Genomic DNA, 27,325 nt, shown 5'->3' with positions numbered 1-27,325 from the left:
TCTTGGTTTGGTGTATAAAAGAACTAATTCAAATACAATTAGAAAAGTTACAATGTTTGATTTTAGTTTTCAGTCATGTTTTGCATTTTTGATTTAATTAGGTTCTTCCATTCAGTCAACCCTTGGTGCCAATGGAGCAATACTAGACAGCCAGCCTATAGTGAAGAAAAGGCGGGGAAGGAGGAGGAATGTAGAAGGTGCTGACATCCTCTTTCTGAACAGAAATAAGCCACCTAATCATGTAAGTAAATCTATTTTAAGATTCCTTAACCTTAAGCCTGAAATTCAATCCTAATAAGTATGCACTTATTGTTTTATATTTTTAATTAAATAATAAGGAAATTAGTCTTCCATATTTTTAAATTGGATTTTAATAATATTTAACACTGGCAAAAAGACATAAAAATTTTAACTTTAAAAGGCTTGGCAGAATTTTATACAATGCTTTCTTTTTCAAAAATAAAAAAGAAAGTGACTGTTGAGTCTGGACATGGGAGAGCCCAGTGTGCTGGAGGCAGAGGTATGAGAATGACTGCCGCCTCAGCCATCCTGGTGTGCTCGTCACGAGTTCCAGGGTGGTCAGGAATGCACAGCAAGGCCTGAGGGGGGAGGAGCAGCAACAAATTACCCTGTTGAACTAAACTTAGAGTAATGGAGTATGCACATAGGAATTGTGTTCGGTGCTTTTCAGCAGTGTACCTTAGACTTAACCACCTCACAGATTTCCACAGGGATGAATCCAGCACTGTCCTATCCTCAGCCTCAAAGAATTCCTGATACAGAAAGTCCTGTTCCAGTTATTAACCTCAAAGATGGGACACGGCTCGCAGGAGATGACGCACCGAAGAGAAAGGACCTGGACAGATGGCTTAAGGAGCACCCCGGTTACGTGGAGGACTTAGGAGCTTTTATTCCAGTAAGTAGACTTTAGTCTCAGTAGTTTTGTTCTAAAACAAATATCTGTTCTGCCTAAAATTTAGGAAAAGTATCGGGTTGGGGATTTAGCTCAGTGGTAGAGCGCTTGCCTAGCAAACGCAAGGCCCTGGGTTCAGTCCCCAGCTCCGAAAAAAAGAAAAAGAAAAAAAAAAAAAAGGAAAAGTATCAAAAAGACATAATTACCATCTTTCCTAAAATAAAATTATGTGATGCTTTCCTTTCTGCACGGAATAAATATTTAATAATAAAAGTCACTTCAGGCCAGATACGTAGCACACACCTGGAATCCTAGTATCAAAAAGATTGTCCATGTTCAAAGTTGTTTGTTGTTTAAAAAATAAACTAAAAAAAAATTTCTGATGTACTTTATTATACCCAATAAAGATTGCAGTGGTATAAAACATCTAACTCGATTTCTCTAGCAAATAAATACAAAGTAATAGAAGTATTAAAATTTGTCTATGCCTATATTATACTCAATGCTCAACATCCTTTATCAATTAATATAATGTTATTAGAATTAGTCTATAAAGCAATTAAAATACTGAAAATTTAAGTGAGTAAATGGTTCGCGGCCATAGAACAGGTATCTTTAAGCTGTAGGTGTACAGTTTCTTTGTCTGGAGTTTCTGTTAAGCAAAAATCTGAGTCACTATATTTAGTTTGTGTTGTCCTTTGATTTGCCATCTATGTGCCTTTATCTGTCATTCACTGTCTAGGCAGAGTAAAATATATAAAGTAAAAAATTGAATAGTACTAAGAATATGTCTATATTCTCAGTCTTAGAAATCTATTGTCTGTTTTTTCAGTAATTATCAGCCAGTAATGTGTTAAACTTAATGGCCCACATATGTAAATGTAACACTTCTATGTAAATGTAACATTTCTATGTACTTTTTTTTTTTTTTTTTTTTGTTCTTTTTTTTCGGAGCTGGGGACCGAACCCAGTCTATGTACTTTTTAAAGCAAAAGAGTAAAGGCCTGCTCCCTACAGTGAGGTTGCAGAGTGCCATGGCTCCCTCTAGCATGAAGTCCAAATGGATTACCTCAGGGAAGCTCTGTCCCACCACATGGGCCTCTCGGGGACTAGGTCTTTTTCGTTGTGATTGTTTGTTTGTTTGTTTTCAGTTTTCCAGACAGGTTCTCTGTGTAAACTAGGCCGACCTCGAATTCCCAGCACCCACATGGTGGCTCACACCCATCTGTAATGGGATCCTATGCCCTCTTCTGGTGTGTGTGAGGACAGCCACAGTGTGCTCATACATAAAATAAATAAATCTTTAAAAAAAGAAAAGAAAGCTTGTGAGGAAATTGAGCATCTTGAAACACCAGGCCTGTCTGTCTGCCGCCGCCTGCCTCCTGAGTGCGAGGATTGAAGGCGTGGTCACTGGGCCTCCTCACTTATTTCTTAATCTATTATTTTAACATTTTAAATTTTGAAAACTTTACTTGCAATGTGTAGGGAATGTGATTATTACTATTTTATTAACAGAATAAAATTAATTTCCTCGTTTTTTCATATAAAGCAACTAGATAATCTCTAGTTTCTAGAATGTTTTTTATACTTAAAATACAAATTTTGACCAACATGTGTGTTTTTATCATAAAGAAACATCTGAGCGGTGTGAAGCAGAAAGCTTCAGTTGGGGAGTTTCAGATGCCTTTCACCAGTTTCTTTGCAGTTAACACAAATTTTCAGTCTTTTCTTTAATTCCTTTTTGTTTTATTATCAAATATTTCTATACTTATATGAAAAGAGGTTTTCACTAAATATATCAAGCCATGAAAATGGACATTGCAATTATAGAAATATGAGTTCACAACATGTTAGAAAATGGCATTATTTTATTCAACCAACATAATTATATTGGTGACAGTCCTGAGCACTAGTTATAATTTTAGTAACTACAGATGGGAAAGTGAAAAGCACATCACTCTCACCCATGTGACACGGTCTGGTCACCACAGCATTTTTCCTCTTGTTCTTATCATTACAAATGAGGGTTTGTTTTTAACCTTCTCTGTAGCTAAATAGCTATAAGGTGATCTTAGAATATTGCTAGCTGGTGGAGGTGCCTGCCTTTAATCCCAGGAGGTGGGGAGAAGGGGTAGGGATTAAAGACAGAGACAGTTGGGACTCTGAGTTGGAGGCCAGCCTGCTCTCCAGATCAAATTCTAGAACAGCCAGGACTACACAGTCTCAAAAACAAACAGAAGGGGGCTGGAGAGATGGCTCAGCAGTTAAGAGCACTTCCAGAGGTCATGAGTTCAATTCCCAGCAACCACATGGTGGCTCACAACCATCTGTAAAGAGATCTGGTGCCCTCTTCTGGTGTGTCTGAAGACAGCTACAGTGTACTTATATATAATAAATGAATAAAAAAACAAACAAACAGAAGAATAATATAGCAGAGATGTGGGTGTGGAGTGCCATGAACAGAGATCAGAACAATTAAGGGCAGAGGAAAACATTCGGAGACCGGAGACCGGAATCTGAATAGTAACTGAGAAAGGACTCTGTGAGCGTTGGCTTCTTTAGCACAGGAGGGGGGTGGGCTGGGCCCTGAGAACAGTGGTGGAGAATGTTAACAGACAGGAAGGGACGAAGTTTTTATTTTTATTGCCAGATAAAGGGTTTGGGGGTTTTGGGTCTTGTTTTTTGTTTGGTTGGTTTTTTATTGTTTTCCTGGGAGTGTTTGTTTTGTTTTGTTGAGACAGGGTCTTTCTATATAGCCCTGGCTGGCCTGGAACTCAAAGAGATCTGCCTGCCTCTGCCTTCATGTTGAGCTTAAAGGTGTGTTCCACTACCCTCAGCCTGCTTTTCAATTTACACTGTAAAAAGTAATACCTTTAAGGTGAAGAGTATATGAAGAGAGAATACTGAAGAAAGAGTGACAGAAATAAAGTCCCAGCACAGTTAGGAATTGTCAGAGCAAGGTTTGGTGGCTCAGCTGTAAGTTCAGGATGTAGAAGTTGAAAGACCCTCAGACAGAGGAGACTCTCGCTCCAGTCCTGAGGACACTCACCACCCCATGAACACACAGGACTCAGTCTTGATGTAAAAACAAGAGGTTTACTTTGGGATACCAATGCATTGGGGCTCGACGCAGGAGGAATGTGAAGAGCATTGAAAAACAGAAATGTACAGCTTAAATAGTCATTTAAGATTACACAGTTTCCTTAGCTCAGCTATTTCGGTGCCAAGGATAACTAGGCAGATGTTTCTCGTCCTGGAATTCCTGGGATAAGGCCGTAACCACATCAATGCAGCTATTTCAGTACCAAGGACGTCTGACTTGATACATGTTTTCTTATCCTGGGGTTCCCAGGACAAGGACCAAGGATATCTGTCTTGGCAGGTGTTTCTCTTCTGGAGTTCCTAGGACAAGGCTATAGCTATGTCAGCCTATAGCACAGCTGCATTCAGTACCAAGGACATCTCACTTCTATAGTGGTCAGTCAGCTTCCCAGAGATGTTTCCTGTCTTGTAATTGCCCTGCAGTAAATATGTTCTATACCCTCTGTTCTTATGGCCCGGCAGCTTCCTAGAGAGTGGGTGGGAATGTGCTTTCTGTACTTTCTGGTCTATTGTCTAACATCTAGGAGCTAAGCAAGGGCCAGCTTAAAAGATTCTCATTCTTAAGAAATGGCTGCACTAATATCAAACGGGGATCTTTCAAAGTCAGAAGCAAGACAGGCACAAGTTCTAACACACCCTCAGCTCAGAATAAGATCAGAGCCACCCTGGGCTACCCGAGAGCCTGCCTCAAAAACAAACAAGTAAATAAAGAAATGATTAGAACAGGGAGGAAGCCTGAAGAGTTTCCCCTGAAATGCACCATGTGGGAAACTTCTCAAAGGATGCAGCTCATGACAGCAGCAAGCATTTTCAGAGGAAGCTGCTCCCTCAGCACTGCTGACCACTGCAGGTGTCCCATGTTGCTCTGTAGGCTTGGCTGCTGCCTACAGAGGAGCTGGCACAGGAAGACTACAGGAGTCAAACTTTTATATCAGGCATAATAGTGATCATCACGGTGGCCTTGAGTACATTTTCAAATAAATATTTTGAAAAGAAAATTTAAAACTTAATTAAAACCTTTAAAGTTTAAGACGTTAACTGGACCAACAGGTACATAGTGGGAGCCTTTTCTTCACACGGGGCTGAGTTCCTGGGGTCACCATTCTGAAAAGTGTTGAACAAGGCCACGCACTTCAAAGTGTCTCTCGGTATGTTCTAGAGAGTGCAGCTTCACGAGGGAAGACCCAAGCAGAAAAGGCATCGGTGCCGAAACCCGAACAAACTAGACGTCAACAGCCTCACTGGAGAGGAGCGAGTGCAGCTGATCAACAGAAGGAACGCAAGAAAGGTATCTGGACGGCCCGTTACTCTTCCGTGCTGGCTACAGTTTAATTATGCGTTATTTTCTAATAGACTAGAGAGTGGGAAGCCTAGCACGGCTGCGGGAAAAGACGTGCATGATCATTTTGTGTAGTCTAATATCAAATCCCACATTACTGAGCCCGTGAGTGAAAGAACCAGCCATTGCCCAGGTCAGGCCAAGCAGTGTTGCTGGGTGTGGCTGCGCACTGGACAAGGGCACTCCGTCTCATGCAGGGTTCTTTCAGGGCATAATTTGTTCCCTCAGGGAGATTAGTTGCTGTCCCCTGACTGGTTCAGTTGCCATGCTCAGTATGGTGGGGAGGGGCAAGGAGGGGGAAATGATACCTTCCTCTACCAGGAAGAGGTCACCCTTCTTACAGTATTTGAGGCACCAACCCACGTGTCTTGTGCCAAAAGTCAAGAAGCCATACTTAAAGGTGACAGTCTCTTTAAACTAGGACAGACTATATTACCTTCTGGAAGGTTCTTCGGTTCTTCCTCCTTCCGAGAACCATGTGAACTGGTTCTTCTTTTATGGTGCTTAGCTTTTCAAGTTTTCTCGGTGTTTCCAGCTGTGATGTGACCCCTTTTGTACCTTCTGATGCTCTTCTCGGTCTCTTGGGTAGAGTCCGACTTTTGCTTCCCTGGCTTTTCTCAACTTTAACATCAAACAGTCCAATGAATGTAAGGTTTTAAAAAATATTTGCTTTTTATTTACATGTACATTGTGGTATGCATGTTGGATCTGGCTGTGGGGCTGAGTGGGGTCTGCAGGATCCTGGTCCAGCCGGGGGCAGGAGGGAAACGACTTCTCCGAGGACCATAAGTGTTACATACAGCTCTTTTGATGAAGGCCTTCTCTTCAGTGAAGCTCTTGAATGAAACAGATCTCTGAGACAATCTTAGCTTGAGCTCACACCTTTATCCGGGTGGGTTTGAATGCATTCACTTCATTCACTCATTTGGGGTGAACCAGGGCTATGGAGGAGTCTTGGAAAGTGGGAAGGGGGTTTCTTAGGGTGAAGTTTCATTGGCTGAGGCTTAAGATATTGGGGATCTCTTGTTTGCATTGGAGAGGCTTTCCCAGTTGACCCTGTAATCTCACCAGGAATTCCATGGCATCCCTCAGGCAGGGTTTGGGTTGGGCTCCTTAGATCAGGCAGAGAAGAGGAAGCACTGTCTCCATTTTGCACCGAGCTCAGGAGAGCTGTCTGGACGTGGTAGACCACAACCTTGGTATCAGGGTGCAGCAGCAGTGTGTGGTGGGTATGGGTGCCTGCAGAGGACACCGGAGATCCTGGGTCTCCTGGGAGTGGAGTGCACAGTTGTAAACCTCTTCAGAAGGGTGCTGAGGACCAAACCATGGTCCGCTAGATAGAGGAGCAACAAGCACTCACCTGTCACTTTAGCCCCCAACTTAAGTTCTTTCTGCAGGTTATTTCTGAACCAGATACTGCTTGGTGTTTGGTAAAATTCTTTTTCTAAATGATTTTCTTTTTCCCCTTATAATCTAAAGGATAGGTGATTTGTGACAGCCTTTTTACACGAAGCTGTAATGTGCTAGAGTTTATGTCAGCTCAACAACAAAGTGGGTGAGAAAAGGTGACAACAGCAGTCACAGACTCACTTCACCCTGGGCATCCATGCTCTGCTTTCTGTTAAGTGACCTCCCTGCTGAGATAGTGCTGTATTAAGACGGTTTAAGTTCATAAGAAATCCCATGTTGAAACAAACCATTTAAAAGTAACGGTTGTTCTTAGATTAAACACTACTAATTCTCCCCAGTCTGGTAGATGCAGTTCATTCAACTTTTGAATCCTTCCTCCTCCTCTTCCATAAGAGTCCCCAAGCTCCAGCCACTGTTTGGCTGTGAGTGTCTGCATCTATGGAAGACCCACTTTTTTTTTTTTTTTTTTTTTTGGTTCTTTTTTTCGGAGCTGGGGACCGAACCCAGGGCCTTGCGCTTCCTAGGCAAGCGCTCTACTACTGAGCTAAATCCCCAACCCCGGAAGACCCACTTTTAATCTGAATCTTTCGAGGTGAGAAAGTCCATCGTTAATCTGGGGCATACCTTCTGACTACAGTCTATGTACAGGGCACAAAGGAAGGAAGCTCTCTTTGCCTCATGGCAAGTCCATCCCTTCACTGGCATAGAGCCTGCTTCTTCAGGACTCTACGTACACTGAAAACTAAGTGAGAGGTCCAGCCCTGGACACTGAGCAGCTACTGCAGTCTTGGACTTCCTGTTGGTTGAACCCCACTATTACACTTGGGCTACAGTAAAATGAGACCCTCTTAACAAACAAAATTTCACATTACTGAATATTTTAATTTGTCTCAGCCTATCACTGAACTCTCAGACACACCAGTTGCCCAAGTAATGACACAGAGACCTTTTACCTTTTATTAACTATAAAAGTTTGGCCTTAGCCTAGGCTTGTTCCCAACTAGCTCTTATTCTTCTTGTCCCATTTGTACTAATCTACGTTCTCCCACATGGCTCAGTACCTCTTGAGCGCTGACACTTGCCCCTTCCTTCCCGTCTGTCTAGCCTTATCTCTTGCCTCCAGGTGTTGCCTGGCAATTCCCCTGCCTCTGACTGTCCCAGAGTTTCTGCAGAAGTCCTGCCTCTGCTTCCCTGCCTTGCTATAGGCCTTTCAGCTCCTTAATCAGAAGGTGAAGAAGGTGTTTACAAAACACTGAGACAGATGAAGACAGTCTTTACACTATGTACAAAGGATTGTTCCGCCGTCAGCCAGTTTGGGGCTTCTGTCTCTTTGCTTGGTTTTCTTGGAGTTGGTTGTTGTTGGTTTCGTCCGGGGTCAAAAACTTCCTGAATACCCTTGAGATTGTGTGCACAAGTCACTTAATTGACCTCAGATTGTCAAACTTGGCAGCAAGTGCTTTTTTCTGCTGGGTCATGTCACCGGCAGTAAATATTCTGAATGTTAATGTTGTAAGCTTTCTAGAATCTCTCTCCTTTCCCTTGATTTGTAGGTTCTCCACTATTGGCTTACCTCTAAGATATAGAGTTAAGTTGATGAATTGATAAGGAAAAGAATCTTCCTTCAAAGTCCACTTAGTTTTAGGGGAGGTGGTAATGTTATCCTGTATCATATTTTGTTTTGTTTAAAACAAGGTCTCACACTGTGGTTCAGGCTGACCTAGAACTCACTATGTAGGCTGACCTGTCCTCAAACTCAGGATATTTTTCTGCATCAGCCTAGAGATTAGGTTACAGGTTGCAAATTCACTTTACCCTGAAGCTCAAGGAACATAAAGAACAGAGTGCAAGAGAAGTCATAGAGACTGAAGAATAGGAAATATTAGGTGAAAATGCTTATAAGTACAGGTGACCTACTTGCTGTGAGAAATGAATGTGCATCCTCTGAAGACGTAATATATATGTGTGTGTTAGCTGAGGATGTAGCCAGGGACAGAATGCTTATGTAGCATTCACAGGCACTAACTCAGTCCCCAGTATTACTCAAGAAAAAAATATCTAAAGCGCATGTATTCAAGAGAGAAGAAGGAACTGCTCAATAAACAGCTTTTAGACTACAAAGAAACATCAAATTGGTAGGTCAAAATCATTGATCTCAATATTATTAATTTGAATTCTGAGTTTATCCTGTAGAAAAATTCTTACAATTTAATTAAATATAATTTAGTTGATAGGCATAGTGAATAAGCAAAAGCATGGAATTCTGTTTTATTTTATGTTTTATTCCTAACTCTCGACATTAGATTGCTTTATAAAGCAAACTATAACTTCCCTGGTACTCAGGTCCTTCATTTTGAAAATAGAAATAGTATCTCAAAAAGATTTTCCAAGAAAATGTTATATATGTAAAAAATATACATAAGAAATATATATGTAATATTCTAGGCCCAGTATTTGATAAATAATTACTGTAAGGCAGATATTATTATAAGACACTTGAATTGTCTCATTTTCTCATCAGATACTGTGAAGAAAATATTATCATCACCCCATTTCATAGATCACAAAAGAGACTCAAAAATAATGATTTACCTGAGCTTCTATAGCTGGGAAATATGACTCCAAAAGGTATACTTCAAGGTGGGCTAAACTGCCTGCCTTGCCTCCTAAGTATACCATGAATAATAGTAGTAGTTCTTCATTTTCTGCTCCAATGTTCTATTTAAAAGATTTGAGATTTATATCATTTTGGTTTCAGTTCATTCCTGCCACTGTGACAGTGACAGGTACTGTGACCAAAAGCAACTGAGGAAAGGAAAGGTTTGCTTTCTGGTTTCAGGTTCATCATCAAGAGAAGCTAAAGCAGGAACACAAGCAGGAATGTGAAAGCAGGGCTGCTTGCTATTCCACATAATGTTATCCTGAACAAGAAACTCATACCCAAGGAACTGCAGCATAAACCATGGAGAAAAGCTTCTTGACACTTCAGTCCAAACAAGTTGCTTACTAATTTACTGGGGGCTCATACTCAGCTGCCTTTTTTATATAGTTTAGAGTCACCTGCCTGGGGAATAGTGCCACCTACAGTGGGCTGGGCACATTAATTAGCAATCAAGATGGTCCTTCCATGGACATGGCCATAAGCCAGTCTGATCTAGGCAGTTCTTCCATAGAGAGTCTCTAATTCTAGGTTGCATCTGCCAAGGTGACAGTTACAAATCACCAGAGGACAAAAGCTAATGTGTTCATGAAGTATTTCAGTAGCCTGTTTAGATTGGAGTGACCCTTATTTAATATAATTATACACATTGTTGAAGCTTGTTCAAAAATACATATTTTAAAGAAATTCTATATCAGAAATGAAATAAATAACTTCATACTGAATAGTGTTAACTGTCTGACTCTCCGTTTGTTTACAGGTTGGAGGTGCATTTGCTCCTCCTCTGAAAGATTTATGTAGATTCCTGAAAGAAAATTCAGAATATGGAGTAGCTCCTGAGTGGGGAGATGTTGTTAAGCAGTCCGTGAGTATCTCACAAATATGTCATGATAGAGATTAAACCATCTGATTATGACTTAGATTAAGCTTCCTTGTCAGAAAAACGTTCATGAACATCGACCATAGCTTTCAGTTCTCAGTTTTGATTTTTCAAAATGTGTAATTGATGATAAGGTAGAATTCACACCAGGAATACTTCCCTTTTTACTGCAAACATTGTCTGAATGCTGCTACAAAGAATAATGAAATAGGTATCCAAAAAATACTCACATAAAAATAGTCATCATGGAAGGGTCTCTGTAGATAGCCCAGACTGGCTGTGAACTCCAATCCTGCCGCAGCTTCCTATAGACTGGAATTACACTACTTAGGGTCATCATAGTATAATAGTAAAACAATAGATAACAAACCAATGGACTCTCTACACAACTCCTTAAAAATGATGTCTTAGAAGAGTATCTGGGGCAAGAGAGAAAGTGTTGGCAACACACTAAGTATCTTCATAGTTCAGATCTTGGGCTGTCAGAGCCTAACTAGGTACTAAATATTTATTATTTCTATAGGAAATGGGAAAGGCAGCCTGGAAGACTAAATTCAATGTAACTGTTTTTATTTTGGAAAAGAATAGGGAGAATCATAAAGTAAGTACCAAGCAAATGGTGCATTGTGCAGTCTCAATGCCAGCAGTGCTGGGCTGAGTGGGGAGAGAAACATAGTTGTGTTCTCTGTATTTATTGCTGTACGTTTTGCAGTGAGCCACAATGCTCTTGAAGAGAAAAGCCAAGCAAAAAGTAGTTCCGTTACATTTCACCTTAGACGGTAACTGATGTCTGCACCTCCACAGACAGTGACCACTGAGCACATGGGTCAAGGTGTGCTCAGGTTAAAAATCACACTTCCTAGGTAGTTTAAAAGAGAAAAAGGAAGGAAGGAAGGAAGGAGGGAGGGAGGGACGGAGGGACGGAGGGACAGAGGGGGAATATAACACATTTCAATTTTTGGGCATTATATAATAAAGTGAAGATTTTTTTAGGTCATATTTAATTAGCCTATATTACTAAAATTCATGTGGCCACTAGAAATTTTTAAACTAGGTATATGACATTTCTACTGGAGAGTGCTGTGGCAGAGGTTATAAAATAAAACTGAGGAATTTTGCGTCCCAGAGCACCCTAGGAGAGCGATGAAGGCAGCACAGATGGCCATTTGTCCTGGGCTTGGTCCCGCAGTCAGCAGGTTCCACTGCTGCTTTCAGCAGAGCTGCAAGCCCTCCTCTTTCTTCCTTTTTTAAATTGTTTAACTGCTTATCGCCAGTACGTATTTGAGTGATTATATAGCAAATGCAGAACCAGATGTTTTAATATAGTATTTCGTGAAGCCCCCTGCCTGTCATGGACATTTACAAATGATAACTCTACATGCACGTGCCCCCACTGTACCAGATAATGAGGGGCCATAATGCCTTTCCCCTTCTGAGTGGGCCTTCTGCATCTCGGCTCTGTTTACCTTATTTCCAAAGTGACAGTCAAGTGAGTTGAGGCATCGGAATTTAACCCCAACCTTGTGTCTGTCCCCTGCCCTCCCTTTAGTGCTTCCCAGAGCAGAGGGGTCTGAGTAAGTGAGGCTGTGCACAGGGAGGTTTATGAGGACCCCTTGATAACATTTCTTTGACCCTCAAGTTTTCTGCCATACACATTTAAGGTTTATAGTATAAAGAAAATTAAATGCCTCTTTTTATTCTCTTTTATATGATTTTTTAAATGGGCATGGGAATAGCTAGTTGAAGCCATCACTTAAATAAAGTCCTGACTTCCATAATGATTTTATATCATTTCAGAATAGGCTTGTGAATAACTATTGACTTTGTCTTCACATAGCTGTTATTAAGGCATATGTATTTTCTCTAGGGGTTTCTTCCAGAAAGTATGTATGAACGTATTCTCACTGGTCCTGTTGTGAGAGAGGAAGTGAGCAGGCGGGGGAGAAGGCCTAAAAGTGGAGTTCCCAAGGCTACCATAGCAGCAGCGGCTCCTGGCAGCAGTGGACCAGGCAATCCTTTGCTGGCCAATGGATTACTTCCAGGCGTGGATCTCACAGCTCTGCAGGCCTTACAACAAAATCTGCAGAACCTGCAGTCGCTGCACGTGACTGCGGGGCTGATGGGCATGCCTGCTGGCCTTTCTTCTGGAGGAGAAGCTAAAACCATGGCTGCTATGTTTCCCATGCTGTTCTCAGGAATGGCCGGGTTACCAAATCTGCTAGGCATGGGAGGACTCCTGTCAAAGACTGCAGAATCTGGGGCTGAAGGAAAAAAAGGAAATGACTCTAAGGAGCTAGAAGGAAAAAAAGAAAGGACAGAGAGCCAAAGTCCGGAGAACGGAGGAGAACGCTGTGTGCCAGGTTCTCCTTCGACTTCCTCCACGGCTGCAGCTACCAAGCCCTTAGCTCTTAACCCACTGTTGCTGTCCAACATGCTTTACCCAGGGATGCTGCTCACGCCAGGCCTTAATCTTCATCTTCCCGCCTTGTCTCAGTCCAATACTTTCGATGTACAGAAAAACAAGAGCAGTGACTTAGAGTCATCTAAGTCAGTCGAAATAAAGGAAGAAGATTCCAGAGGTAGAGATCAGGAAGAGAAAGGGGGAACTGAGCCTAGTCCTCTCAACGAGAACAGCACAGACGAGGGTTCAGAGAGAGCCTCCTCCGGGTCCGATAGTTCATCATCGTCATCTGAGGATTCAGACTCAAGCAATGAAGACTGACCAGGGACTCCGCAACCTCATCCTGAACTGGCTTTGCCTTTTTGTTAGTTACTAACTGTAAATATCCCAGTGCTGAGTGCATCAGTAACTTACGGACAGAGCGTTTCGGTTGTTTGTTTAGAAGTGCAAACTGCTTTCAGAGATGTTTTGCATGTCCTCTTTCTTAAGATCCTAAGTTTCTGAACTCGATGTACTATCAGACACATACACGTATAAAGTTACAACAAAAGGCATTATAATTTTGTTGGGGGTTAATTTTATGAAAATGATGCTCAATAAGAGTTGTATATTTAATATATTTGCAGTGAACACAGAATACTTTATGCATATTACTGATTTAATTTGAATATAGTTTTACAGCCTCCTTGACACCTATAATTTACAGATCAAAACTCAGCAATAATGTGGGCAGCTAATGAATGTCATAAAAGCTGTAGACTCCCCATCGCCACCATTGCTTTAACCCACGAACGGCTCTAGTGTCGCGGTGCACTGCTGACGTCTCCAATTCAGGTACAAGTATGTGTTAAAGAAGAAGTGAGTTTCCCAATCAGCCAATTTATCTGGCTACCTGTTACCTCAGCTGAGTTAGTTTAGGAAGTTTACATTCGTTTCTAATTCTGTGCTTGTTTTCAGGGGTTTTTAGACATATCCTTTCCATCATGTCAATCTGGCAAGCAGCGTGACTTGCATTTTACTGAGCTGAACTCAGAAATCAGTGAAAACGAAGTCATAAAAGGCTCTTGTGTCATATGGCTTTGGTACCCTGTACACATTCATTAGAACTTCTCAAAGTTTGGCCTCCTATTAAAAACAATTATGTCTCAGATGAATAATGTCTTGTTTCCAGGGTTCAGAAAGGCAAACTCATGAAATGCCACTGAGAACTTTGAACATAGTGCCCTTCACGTACAGGAAAGTGTTTGTTTGCTTTATTTGTATAGGTTTCTGTTTGTGTCTTTTGTCCTGGAAATATTCCAAAATAACAGGTAATAGTAGTCAAGTAATATGCAGATAGTCTGAATTAATTGAGTTTCTAGGAGTAAGAAGTCAGCATGTTACCCAGAGTCAGTGTTGGGCTATCAGTTTATAATAAGTGCTGAGATGCCCGCTTTGAAAATGCACTTTGACTAATCTCAAAACGATGTACAAATGATACCTATGAAGTCCAAGGCTTCTGTTCTGTTTCTTACAATCCTCTGTCATGTACAATTTGTCTGGTATTTGATTTGTGATATCATTTCTCCTGCTAAAGCTGCTATCATTCTGACAAGGTAGAGGTCCAAGGTTTACCTTTATATACATTGGAAACAATTAGAACAGACTTAGACATTCTAAGGAGAGATAAATATTAGCATTTCCCTCGTGTCTAAATAAATCGTGCTAAAGTCTGCAAGGTGGTAAATTTGGGAGGAGTACCCCAGTTCTTTACTATGGGAAAACTGACTTCCAGTGTGTTTTAATTAGAGCTGTTGTTTGTCATGGACTAAGCAATTGTACTGGGTTTCCCAAGACCTTTACCAGTAAGTTATGTTTCTGTATGTAAAAACGTAACCCATTACTAGACAATGTTATATGTATCTACCAAATTATGTAAGTTCCATCGGGATTGTATTATTAATTTTTGTATTTTCTCAAAATAGTACTTTGAATTGATAGTTCTTTCTGCAATGTCTTAGCAATAGTCGCTGTAACGCCCATCCAGGAGCACTGGGTAGTGTCCTTCACCATGGAAATGATATACTACATATTCCTGTGTTCCCTTTGCAGTATTGCACTTTTGTTTAATTAGAACATACCTGTGAGATAGCCAAAGGTTTTCAGACTGTTACCTTGGTTTGCAGTGGAGTGTTTCGATTCCACCCGCACCCCGTTGTCCCCTAGGTCTACCATACGACCTTTATTCCTCTCTTTCCCAATTAAAAGAAAAAAATGAAGTTTAAAAAAAACCTTAGATCTTGTCATTAAAATCTAATTTATAGCAAAATCTATGAGATAAAGTATTTTCCTAATTATGGTCTAATAAATTTGGGTAACATCCTAGTGATTCTCTTTCTATATACGAGTCAGTTACAGTTTTCAAAGCATCAGGCTAATAGTAACTTTAAACACTCTCTTGGGTTTCAAGACATGTCTTTGTAGATTGATCGGGGGAAGGTTGTCCAGGCGTCAGCTAAGAAAACCATGCAGTTATGGAAATGTAAAGTTAGGTTATGGGAAATGAGTCGATGGAGTTACACAACACTTAAGCAGCAGGCGGAAGGCTATCCCAGTGCGTGTTGGTAGTGACCGAGAGAGTTATAGCTGGTCTTGCCTTGTATTTTACCCCTTGGTTCAGGTCTCACGACTCAGTCTTAGTCCAATGTTTCTTTTGGACATTTGCAATATTTACCAGTTGTGTTTTGTGTAGTCGACATTTGCTTTCTGTAGTGGAGCAAACGTCTTAAAAAGTCATTTGTAATTTATTAAATTACTTTCTATGATGTTCTATAGAGCAAATGGAAGTTTAATTATTTTTTATTAAACATATTCTTTGACTACCCATGATGTCAGCCTCCCTCCGTACCTGACACTACTTTTTCACTTGAGTTTTATATATAATTTATCTCACTCAAGTTATAAAAGACACCACGGTTATAAATCTTCAACGGCACTGTGTAGAAATGCAGATGGTGGTGGTGGTGGTGGCGGCGGCGGCGGCGGCGGCGGCGGCGGCGGCAGTGATGGTGTAGTTTTTCAATGGGTATTTGTCACCTAGGCTGGCCTCAAACTCAGGGCTCAGTGACATCTAAGGGATTGAAGTTTTCTATATTCACATCTACAATAGCATCTTAAACGTCAGGTTTTCGTATCACTGTTCACCGATACTGATGTCTGCATAAAGAGGAAATAGCTCTCTGGAGCGGTAAGTATTAAAACCCATGTCCACAAGGCAACCCCCCTTATGCCAACACCGTGTTTCCCGTTATACCCCTGAAACTTCCAAGAGGACTAAAAAGACAAGCCTCATTGTGTATAGGACTTGATTTTGGAAATCAGTAATCAGCCCTTGGCCATAAGAATTTCTTCTGACACATTGTTGGCAGTGTCTTTGGACTCGTTTAACAAACAGCCTCTCTCACTGTGGAGGTCAAACTCATTACCCTGAACACCGGGAGCTGCACTGGCTTGGAAAGTTTTGAGGAAACGCATACTATGTTTATATGCATACAAAGTGGCCTATTTCAGATTTCTGTGAAGAAAAGGGGAATTGAGATTCAATAGTGGTCATACTGGTTTAGGTGACAGGACAAAGACGACCATGGAAGGTGGCCCTGTAACAGACAGTAACGGGAGGGTTTTAGTGACTGCCAGCAGAGGATCACCCAGGACGGGGACCACTGCAGGGAGCAGGAGAGCTGCGGAACAGATCGCTTCAGAGCCTCTCTGGGACACACTGCCCACATCTCCATAGATTTTTACTTTCAGCCTCAACCCTGAAGAATACATTTCTCTTGTTTTAAGACTTCCACTTTGTGACATTAGGAAAAAAGCAAACTTTTTCATATTATAGTCCATAATACTGCTGTAAATACACGTGCCGACCTCTGTCGGGAGTCCTGCAGTGGAGAAGCGAAACACTTGCACTCACCCCTTAAGATTTGCTTAATTTCTAGCACTAACTGTGCCTCCTCTTTCTGTTACTTAAGAGGCTGAGAACTGAACCCAGGGCCTCGAACATGCTAGGCAAGCACTCTGCCGCTAAGCTACACTGAGCACACTTCCTGTTTTCCTCCCTATCTAAGGATTTTAGTTTATGTTGGAGTTGGTAAGAGAAACTTTTACTTTAAATTATTTTCCTTGATGAAAAATAAGACCTGCGTAGCAGAAGATCTAGGAGGAGAGACAGAGCATAAGGCAAGGGTCCCCCAGAGTGCTCACACTGACGGAGATGCCTTGGTCCTTAGTGACCTCCACATTCAGAGACGAGTGCTGACCTTTGTCTCTGTGGGCGTTACAGACCACTAAGGGAAGTTGAGCGGTAGCTGCATGTGGTAGCTCACGCCTACAATCGCAGGCCCCAACAGAGGTGTTGCCTCACTCGCAGTGGAGGAAGAAGAGAAGACAGGGAAACTACATATGCTGGCAGCCTGCTTTGTTCTGCCCTTTCAAGTCAGGGTCTCCTGTAGCCCAGGCTGGTCTGGGGCTTACTCTGCAGGCAGGGATAAACTTAGACTTCAGAACCTCCTACCTCCACTTGCCAAATGCTGGGATCACTGGTATATGTCACCACAACTGGCATCGTGACGCACGAGGTTATTACTGCATGCCCCGTGAGCACCCTACCAACTGGACCACATTTTCCAGCAACCGGCTTATTGCATTTACTATATCACAATTCTGTTTCCATGCCACTAAGAAGCTTACACATTGTAAGGGCTTCCTTCTACTGTCCCACTATACCGTTTATGTAACGCCTGCTTATTGAACATGTAAAATGAGTTTTTAGTATTGGGCTGGTTAAAGGTAATACGTTAACAGTTCAGTGTTTAAAGCTTCGTTACCCCTCTTGTGTTTTATTGTTTTTGATTTACAGGTCATCTTTGAGGGGTGAGGGCTCCGAGCTGGGTCTTCGTACGTCGTGAGCAGTCACCTACTATTGACCCATGTCAGTAGAAGTAGGTGCTGCAATAGAGAGAGAAGCTCACGAAGATGCTAAGCCTTCATTTCCTGAAGGAGCATGGGCTTCAGCCTTGGGAAAGATCGACACCCAGCTAGCTCACGCTGGTTACTTGATTCAAACACTGTACAAGGTTAACTGGGGCTGAGAAAGGTTCCAGCTCCCAAAGTTATCTGGCCCTTGCTGCCCGAGAGCAGACAGCCCACACAAATTTCAGTCCCTTTTGACCATGGCCAGCCATAATCAAAAAGTAAGAACTCCAGGTTCGCCAGGAGTGTCTTACGGCCAAGGTCGGCAGAGCCGCAAGCTCTCACACAGCACCAAGTGCGGATTCTCCAGAGAGACAGCATTTCTTCAAGGTTCAAACAGTCTCATGACAGTTTCTCAGCCTCTCCTGACGAACTCAAACACGGCAAAGGCCTTGCTGAAACATTTCTCTGAAAGCCGGACACAAAGGCTTTACATTTCACTTAAAGCCGGGCATAACTATACACACCACTAAAGCCCCCTGCTGAGCTGCAGTCCAGCGCCTTACAGTTAAATCGTATAGTTACTTTGGGGAATGTGTTGTTTTTTGTTCTTGTTGTTTTGTGTGGTTTTTTTGAGACAGGGTCATGCTGTGTGCTCCTGGCTGGCTTAGTACAAAGAACGCATAGCCCAGGCTGGTTTCAAACTCAATAATCCTCCAGCCTACGTCTCCCCATTTTATTCCTTGTTTTTTGAAAACCTTTCCACTAGGTAAAATTCGTTGATTTGTAGTGATATGTTTATTTCTTCTGCTATGGGTTCACTGTGCAAGTTCTCTAACGCTCTTTTTGCACATGGGTGTGCACATGGATGTGCCTGCTGCCGTCAAGCCTCTTTATTTTTTTTTTCCACAGCTAGTGTTTTATTCAGATAGCAGTCTCATTACACATGGTCCAAGAACATTTAAATAAGAACTCAAACTGGAAGTTAGAGATTGGTCTTCAAACATCATAGCCAACAACGCCACGTTTGCCTATGATCTCTCCGACATAAAACCACACCCACACCTCAGTGGCCACCAAACCAGCAGCACGGCTTCCTTCACTGTAAGGTGTTGGAAGCTACAGGTTTTAGCATTTTGAACTATTTTTTTTTACGCTCTGAATAGCTGGAGGGATTTCACCAGGGGTTGGGGGAACCAGCTCAACCTTGGTGTAGCGCCAAAATGTGGCCAATCCAGGCTTCGAGTAAGTCACAGCAACGGCCACCATCAACGATGCCTTCTCCTCGAAGTTACAGGTGAACTTGGCCGTGGTCTAAGGTGGAAGGTACGTCTCCCCGAACCACTGGCTGAATGTGTCAAGCCTCTTTATTTTTAATGTCCAAGTATTTTCTGTTGACTTTGGGAATGGTTTCAGTAGGTAGCTGCAAGTACATATTGAGGTCTGAGATTAATGTGAGCTGTTCTCTAAATCATCCTCCACTCTCTGTGTGTGTGTGTGTGTGTGTGTGTGTGTGTGTGTGTGTGTGTGTGTGAGAGAGAGAGAGAGAGAGAAAGAGAGAGAGAGAGAGAGAGAATGTGCACACATGTGCATGTGAAGGCCAGAGGTCAATGCTAGATGTCTTCCTTGATCCCTTGTCACATTCTCTTTGAGACAGTGTCTCTCACTGGTACTTGCTGACTGGACAGCAAGCACTAGGGAGCTGCTCCTCTCTGCCCTCGCTGCACTAGGGTCACAGATGCATGGAGCTATGGTGTCTTACTCAGGGTTTCTATTGCAGTGACAAAAACACCACGACCAAAAAGCAAGTTGGGGAGGGAAAAGTTTAGGTGGCTTACACTTTCAGATCCTGGTCTTTATTGGAGGAAATCAGGACAAGAACTCAATCAGGGTAGGAACTCGGAGGCAGGAGCTTATACAGAGGCCATGGTATGGTGATGCTTCCTGGCTTGCTTCCCCATGACTTCTTCAGCCTGCTTTCTTGTAGAACCCAGGACTACCAGCCCAGGGATGGCACCACCCACAATGGGCTGGGCTCTGCCCCCTTGATCACTAGTTGAGATAACGCTCTACATCTGGGTCTCACAGAGGCATTTCGTCAAGTGAGGCTCCTTCCTCCCTGATGACTCCAGCTTGTGTCAAGTTTACCAATGAGTCCAGCCAGTACATATACCTAACTTTCATAATTTCTGAGGGATCCAAGTTCTGCCCCTCATGATTGCCCAGGATTGTAGGTGGGCCCAGCTTTTTATATGGGTGCCAGAAATTCAAACTCCAGTTCTTTCACAAGCACTTGACTGAGTCACCTCCCTAACCCTGGGGGGTTTGTTGTTTTGTTTTGTTTGTTTGTTTGTTGGCCTTTTAAAAATGGGTCCTCTAATAATGTGCACACTAATCTGGAACTCAGCTACCTCAGCTTCCACAGAGCTTTTGGCTGACTTGATACAGGATCTTGTGCTTTTTGCTCAATCTGATCTGGAACTTGGGCTCAAACGATCCTCTTGCCTGAGCATCTTGAGTGCTGGGAGTAAATGTATGCACCAGTGCTCTCGGTTTCAATGTGCAAGTTTTAATTTTTTTTAAGAAAACTTTTTGTCGGTTCTTTGTGAGTTTTACAGTATGCACCCCAGTCCCACTCATCTCTCCCTCTGCTCAGACCTACCCTCTACCCATGTAACCTCACCATAAATAGGAAAAAAAATCTCATTGTAGAAGCTGTAGTGTGTCACAGTGTGACCACAGTATACCCTTTTGTCTACATTTCTTTGCTAGCAAATGTTCATTGTAAGACTTGTTGGTCTGATACAAGGCTTCTGGCTTCAGCTGCTCTATCAATACTGGAACCTCACTGAGAGTCCTCTCGGATGTCCTGTTGTTCTGTGTCATGGAGACCCTGTAGTTTTGGATCTGTGGGAACAGCCCCTTCATAACTCCAGCAGTTCATTGATGGGATAGATGTTGGGGTGACCTGGATCTGAACCAGAGAGCTATCTGAAATGGTCAGCCCACAGGTTCTCCTGCTCTCAATCCCTTGAGGCTGGCTCACCAGAAAACACTACCACCAGAGCCAGGTCTACATTGCCACCCAAGTGAGGCACAGGGTCTGCTCTCTCGAGTGTTGCAGCCAGTGAGGGACATGGCGGGCTCTCCCATTCTCATAACCCTGGAGCCAGCTCTCCCTCCTGCTATAGATGTGGAGGGATGAGGGAGAGGGGGAGGTCATCTCTACCTCATCTAAGCCACTGCCCAGCAGAGAAGGGACAGGGCCAGTTCTCCCACAGTCACGCCCTTAGAGCTAGCTCATTCATAACTCCCACATCCAGGGCAAGCCCTATTGTGTTGCCCAGGTGAGGTACAGATCCTGCTCTCTGGAGTGGTATAACAGGTGAGGGGCAGGTTGGAATACAGACATGCCCTTAGCACACACCTTTAATTCTAAATAATGAAGGTAAAGTTAGTTTGTAGAAGGAAGCACCCACATTTGAAAGTGAGGTCTAACTGAGTGGGAGACAAAGTGATGAATCAGAGGAAGATTTGACAGAATAGGATATGCCCAACGCTCATGAGAACAGAGGGGAAAGGGAAGCTACTTCGGGAGCAGCACAGAGAAAGAAGTCAGTTTTACTAGGATAGCTGTACAGACACTAGTTGGCGAGAGTACAAACTAGGCATCAGTGAAAACAGAATGAGCCAAAGAATGAGAAGGAGCCTAAAGATTAGAACATATTGTCAAAGTTAGTGTGCGGCCAAACAGAGCAATTCAGTGGGAAGCTGAGAGAAGCCAGACTGAATCAGTCAGCTTGGAGAGGAGTTTGAGCCCGATCAGCTAAGTTGAACCCGGGCAGCCAGAGTTTGGAAAGAACAAGAGAGGGTGAGCTTATTCAGCAGTTTAAGACTCAGAGGCTGAAAACATTGTAAGCCTAGATAAAATTGTGTGGAAGCTAGAAGCTTCTAGGACTAGATGTAGGTTAGCAGATGAAGGCTCAGAGACCACAATTACATCAGGTAAAATAAAAGTTAAATGTATACTCTCCCTCACCCATGTCACCACATGGCAGACAAGTTGCTGGTCCTGCCCTTTCATGTTCATACACTGGATCTGGCCCTACTGTGCCCTGACCACCAAGGTCAACTTTATTGTGCTGCTCAAGCAAAGTGCAGGGCCTGCTTTCCTGAGTGCTGCAGCAGGTGAGGGGCAGGGCCACCTCTCCTACTCTCATTCCTCCAGGGCCACCTCTCCCATGATGCCCAGGTGAGGGCCGGGGCCAGTTATGCACAGCCCTCAGACATCATGTTCCCAGGTAGCAGCCCAAACCAGAGACATCAAACTGTTTTGGGGTTTGTTTGTTTGTTTTTTGTTTTTTGTTTTTTGTTTTTGTTTTTTTAATCTTTTCTTAAGATTATTTATTTATTTATTTTGTATATGAGTACACTGTAGATGTCTTCAGACACACCAGAAGAGGGCATCAGATCCCATTACAGATGGTTGTGAGCCACCATGTGGTTGCTGGGATTTGAACTCATGACTTCTGGAAGAGCAGTCGGTGCTCTTAACCACTGAGCCATCTCTCCAGCCCTGTTTTTGTTTGTTTGTTTGTTTGTTTTTGTGGCTGTTACAGGACCCAGATGTGGACCCTGGTAGGAGCACAGACCAGGACCCCACCATGATCCCAGGTGGCATCACTGGCTACTCACTTCAGGCTGTTCCTCACTACCCTTGAGTCTACAGTTCTGCCTCTCTTCATCAGGCCCACATCCTTCTGTTTCTCAATCTCTTCCATTTTTCCACCACTGACTTAATGGTTGCCAGGGTCTCTTGAGTGTCTGGGGTCATCTCAAGAGTGGTCTCAGGGATGCTATGCCTCAATTGTGCATTATGGCACTGGGCAGGAGTCATCTAGGGCATGGTCTGCTCCCCGCCAGGCCCGCATGGCACCAAACTAGTGGTCTTCTCAGGCTAGCTCCCTGCCCAAGTCCCACAGTGCCAGGCTGCTGGTAGACTCAAGCTCGATTTTTTCAGGAAGTATAAGGCTACCAATCAATCTTTCAGATGTTGACAGATCAGAACATCAAGTGTAGACATAGGCATGCTCCTCTCTGCCACTTACTGACACACATGTGACACCGCCACGCCTGCAGTGCCTCTAGGGGCAGGAAGTTTAAATTCTTTATGTGGTCATTTCAGTCTTCCCTCCTTCATGGTTTATACTACTAATATCTTTCTCATGCAAAAAATATTTCACTCCCAAATTACATATTTGCCTTTGTATTCTTTACTAGAAATATTTAATGTGTTTATTGACTTAGAACTTATTTTTGGTAGCATAGATTAAGATAAGAATCATAATTGAATATTTTCCAGATAATTAATGTCCCAGCATTGTTTACTCTCTCCACTGATTCAACATGCCAGCCTTCATCATAATTAATTCACACATTATGAATTATTTAAGACATATACGCATGATGTACACTTTTTTTTTTACAGTGCTTATCAATACTGCAAAACTAAAAAGTACCTGAAACTAAATCCAACACAGTGAAAGGGAAAAATGCACAAAGAAACGAGAAAAGATGGACCTTCTAGTACCCAGTGTGATGGTTTGTATATGCTCGGCCCAGGGAGTGGCACTATAAGAAGGTGTGGTCTTGTTGGAGGAGGCGTGGCTCTGTTGGAGGAGGTGTGTCACTGTGGGCGTGGGCTATGAGACCCTCAGCTGCCTGGAAGCCAGTATTCTGCTAGCAGCCTTCAGATGAAGATGTAGAAGTTTTAGCACCTCCTGTACCATGCCTGCCTGGTTGCTGCCATGCTCCTACCTTGATGATAACGGACTGAACCTCTGAACCTGTAAGCCAGCCCCAACTAAATGTTGTCCTTATAAGAGTTGCCTTGGTCATGGTGTCTGTTCACAGCAGTTAAACCCTAAGACACCCAGGCACAATTCATGAATAGACCAGCAAGACAGAGGCCAACAAGAAAGTGAAAAGCTTGAACAATACCCCAAGCCCCACTAGGATATACCATGAGCCATCAGACAATCTCTTAAAATGTAAGAGTAAAGTAGAAAAGGTGCTTTTTCTAACCACAGTAGAAATTAGAAATCAGTAACAAAGCTTTGAAATTCACAAATATGAGCCAGGTGGAAATGGGGGAAGGGTGGATCAGTGGATAAAGGCACCTGCCACAAACGCTGACAGCCAATCCTGGGACCCATGTGAAGGAAGAACCAGCTACAACATGTCATCTTCTGACCTCTGTGACTCACGCACCGACATACATGTAAATAAACATAATAAAAGTAAAACAACTAAGATATTGATCTGCTCTTGGTACCATCTACAAAACTGGCTTTAAAAAAACAAAAACAATGTTTTGTCCTAATAATATTTTGGGCAGCAAAGTTTCTCGGGCTTTTAACAATGTAGAGAATCGAGTCCTGAAATCAAGTCATTAGAAAGTCTGTGTTTGACTAAGTGATGTTTAAGTGTTACACAAAAGCAAAAAATAAAATCCAACCCTTACTCAAAGACCAGTAAAACTTTCTTTCTGAGTGTTCGACAGTCAAAGCTTAGAGCCCTAAACCAATGAGAATTAAGGGGTTAAAAGGACAGCCAAGAGTGTCACCCTTGCCTTCCAAAGGCAGACAGTGACTAGGAACAGTGGGAAGCTTTTAGAAGGGAGTCACCAGAGGAAAATGTCCCCTGTGTTTCCAAGGGGAGCCACATGGTTAGCAAAACCCTGGCTTGTCCATGCCGATGGACGGGCTGGTAGAGGATCAATGATAAGAACCTAGGGGCTCTTTAAAAGTCCCTATCATAAACCCCTGTGGAGCTCAAACGAAGTTCGAACGACTGATCAGTGGTTCAAGGTTAACTTCTGGTCACCTTGTCTTACTTAGTTAGGGTTTCATTGCCGTGAAGAGACACCATGACCACAGTAACTCTTACAAAGGACAGCATTTAATTGGGGCTGGCTTACAGTTTCAGAGGTTCAGTCCATTATCATCACAGCAGGAAACATGGTAGAGTGCAGGCACACATGGTGCTGGAGGAGCCGAGAGAATTCTACATCTTGATCTAAAGACAGCCAGGAGGGCACTCTCTTCCTCACTGGGCAGAGCTTGAGCACTGGGAGCTCTCAAAGCCCGCCTACACAGTGACACACTTCCTCCAACAAGGCCACACCTCCTCCAACAAGGCCACACCTCCTCCAACAAGGCCATGGCGTCTGTACCTCACTCTTAAAGGACATCATTTACATCGTCCTACAAGGCTCAGGCTCCAGAGGACCCAAGGATGTCACTTGGCAGCTGAGACATACTAATTGATCATACCTAAACCTGTCTCCTGTCTTGATTCTCTCATGCCTCATGGGAGCTTTCAAAAAAGTGAAAACCTTTATCTCCTGCCCTCCATACTCAACACTTTCTTGCCTTTCTAGTCTATTCCCTGATGAGAACTTTTCCTTCACACCAGGTCTGCCACCTCTCGCTCTTCCTCTCCACTACTAAATAACTAAATAACCTGTCCTTATTCAGGTGGCTGTTGCCATGGTGATCACTCCAGTGGGACTACTTATTCCGCTCCATATTTTCAGTTTCTCTCTTCTTCAATGGCTAACCAACTTTTTTTTTTTCTCTTCCAGAAACTGTGATTAAGTTTCACGTGGCTCTAAAACAAAGATATTGGCCCCATCACTCCTCGGTCAGACCCTAAGATATCATACCTTACAACACTAGAACAACTTGACACAAGCTAGGGTCATGTGGAAAGAGGGAACCTCCATTGAAAAGAATACTTCCGGGCTGGAGAGACGGCTCAGCGGTTAAGAGCACTGACTGCCCTTCTAGAGGTCCTGAGTTCAAATCCCAACAACCACATGGTGGCTCACAACCATCTGTAATGAGATCTGATGCCCTCTTCTGGTGTGTCTGAAGACAGATACAGTGTACTTATGTATAATAAATAAATAAATCTTTTAAAAAAATAGAATATCTCCATTACACTAGCTGTAGGTGAGTCTGTGAAAGCATTCTCTTTATTAGTGATTGATATGGGAGGACCCAGCCTACTGTGGGCAGTGCTAATCCTGGACGGATGGTCCTGGGTTGTGTAAAAGAGCAAATACACCAAACCATGGAGAGCAAGACAGCAAACAGCACTCCTCCATAGCCTTTGTTTCGGCTCCTGCCTTGGCTTTCCTTGATCATAGATTGTGATTGAAATATACAAGCCAAACCAACCCCATACTCTCCAAGTTGCTCTCCGCATGGTGTCTTTCTTATAGCAATAGACAGCCAATTAGGGGGTTCCAGAGGATCTGAGATTCAAACTCCAGCATCCACATGATGGCTCACAGACATCCGAAACTCCTGACCCAGGGAATTCAACAAGTTCTTCTGGCTTCCGTGGGCACTAAACATGCACGCAGTGCATAGATATGTATGCAGGCTAAACATCACATAAACACATAAAATAAAGATTTCTTTAAGTAAAATTAGGTAAAAATAATAAGTATAATTTTTAAAAGTAAATTAGCCTTCATACCTGCTTCTGAATTAAGAACACTGGCCACTGTCTTAGTCAGGGTTTTCTATTCCTCCACAAACATCATGACCAAGAAGCAGGTTGGGGAGGAAAGGGTTTATTCAGCTTACACTTCCACATTGCTGTTCATCACCAAAGGAAGTCAGGACTGGAACTCAAGTAGGTCAGGAAGCAGGAGCTGATGCAGAGGCCATGGAGGGATGTTTCTTACTGTCTTGCTTCCCCTGGCTTGCTCAGCTTGCTTTCTTTTTATTTTTTTATTTTTTTATTATTAACTTGAGTATTTCTTATATACATTTCGAGTGTTATTCCCTTTCCCGGTTTCCGGGCAAACATCCCCCTCCCCCCTCCCCTTCCTAATGGGTGTTCCCCTCCCAACCCTCCCCCCACTGCCGCCCTCCCCCCAACAGTCTAGTTCACTGGGGGTTCAGTCTTAGCATGACCCAGGGCTTCCCCTTCCACTGGTGCTCTTACTAGGATATTCATTGCTACCTATGAGGTCAGAGTCCAGGGTCAGTCCATGTATAGTCTTTAGGTAGTGGCTTAGTCCCTGGAAGCTCTGGTTGCTTGGCATTGTTGTTCATATGGGGTCTCGAGCCCCTTCAAGCTCTTCCAGTTCTTTCTCTGATTCCTTCAACGGGGGTCCTGTTCTCAGTTCAGTGGTTTGCTGCTGGCATTCGCCTCTGTATTTGCTGTATTCTGGCTGTGTCTCTCAGGAGCGATCTACATCCGGCTCCTGTCGGTCTGCACTTCTTTGCTTCATCCATCTTGTCTAATTGGGTGGCTGTATATGTATGGGCCACATGTGGGGCAGGCTCTGAATGGGTGTTCCTTCAGTCTCTGTTTTAATCTTTGCCTCTCTCTTCCCTGCCAAGGGTATTCTTGTTCCCCTTTTAAAGAAGGAGTGAAGCATTCGCATTTTGATCATCCGTCTTGAGTTTCATTTGTTCTAGGCATCTAGGGTAATTCAACTCAGCTTGCTTTCTTATAGAACCCAAGACCACCAGTCCAGGGATAGCACAGCCCACAAGGGGCCCTCTCCCCTTGATCACTAATTGAGAACATGCCTTATAGCTGGGTCTCATGGAGGCATTTCCTCAACTGAGTCTCCTTTCTCTGTGATAACA

At 43.1% G+C, this 27,325-nt stretch overlaps 1 protein-coding gene and 1 non-coding gene across 16 annotated transcripts in view; one reads left to right on the top strand and one right to left on the bottom strand.

Moving 5' to 3' along the window:
* Chd9 (chromodomain helicase DNA binding protein 9) overlaps positions 1–15,564 on the top strand; it is a 223,711-nt gene extending 208,147 nt beyond the window's left edge. For all 15 annotated transcript variants that reach the window (XM_087596599.1, XM_087596608.1, XM_087596600.1 and 12 more), the window contains 5 exons: positions 102–241; positions 722–916; positions 5,175–5,303; positions 10,181–10,285; positions 12,168–15,564. In XM_087596599.1, coding sequence (XP_087452725.1) covers positions 102–241; positions 722–916; positions 5,175–5,303; positions 10,181–10,285; positions 12,168–13,022 — 1,424 coding nt within the window. In that variant the 3' untranslated portion in view covers positions 13,023–15,564. The remainder of the gene's footprint in view (positions 1–101; positions 242–721; positions 917–5,174; positions 5,304–10,180; positions 10,286–12,167) is intronic.
* A 7,109-nt stretch (positions 15,565–22,673) lies between these two features.
* Positions 22,674–22,806, bottom strand: LOC120098695 (small nucleolar RNA SNORA17). The gene has a single exon (XR_015644487.1). It is a non-coding gene; the product is annotated as a small nucleolar RNA SNORA17 (small nucleolar RNA).
* Positions 22,807–27,325: the final 4,519 nt, after the last annotated feature.

Source organism: Rattus norvegicus, chromosome 19, assembly GCF_021556685.1.
Source record: "Rattus norvegicus strain SHRSP/BbbUtx chromosome 19, alternate assembly SHRSP_T2T, whole genome shotgun sequence".
NCBI lineage: Eukaryota > Metazoa > Chordata > Mammalia > Rodentia > Muridae > Rattus > Rattus norvegicus.
Note: the sequence above shows the minus strand (reverse complement) of the source record. Positions and strands in the feature narration are given on the sequence as shown.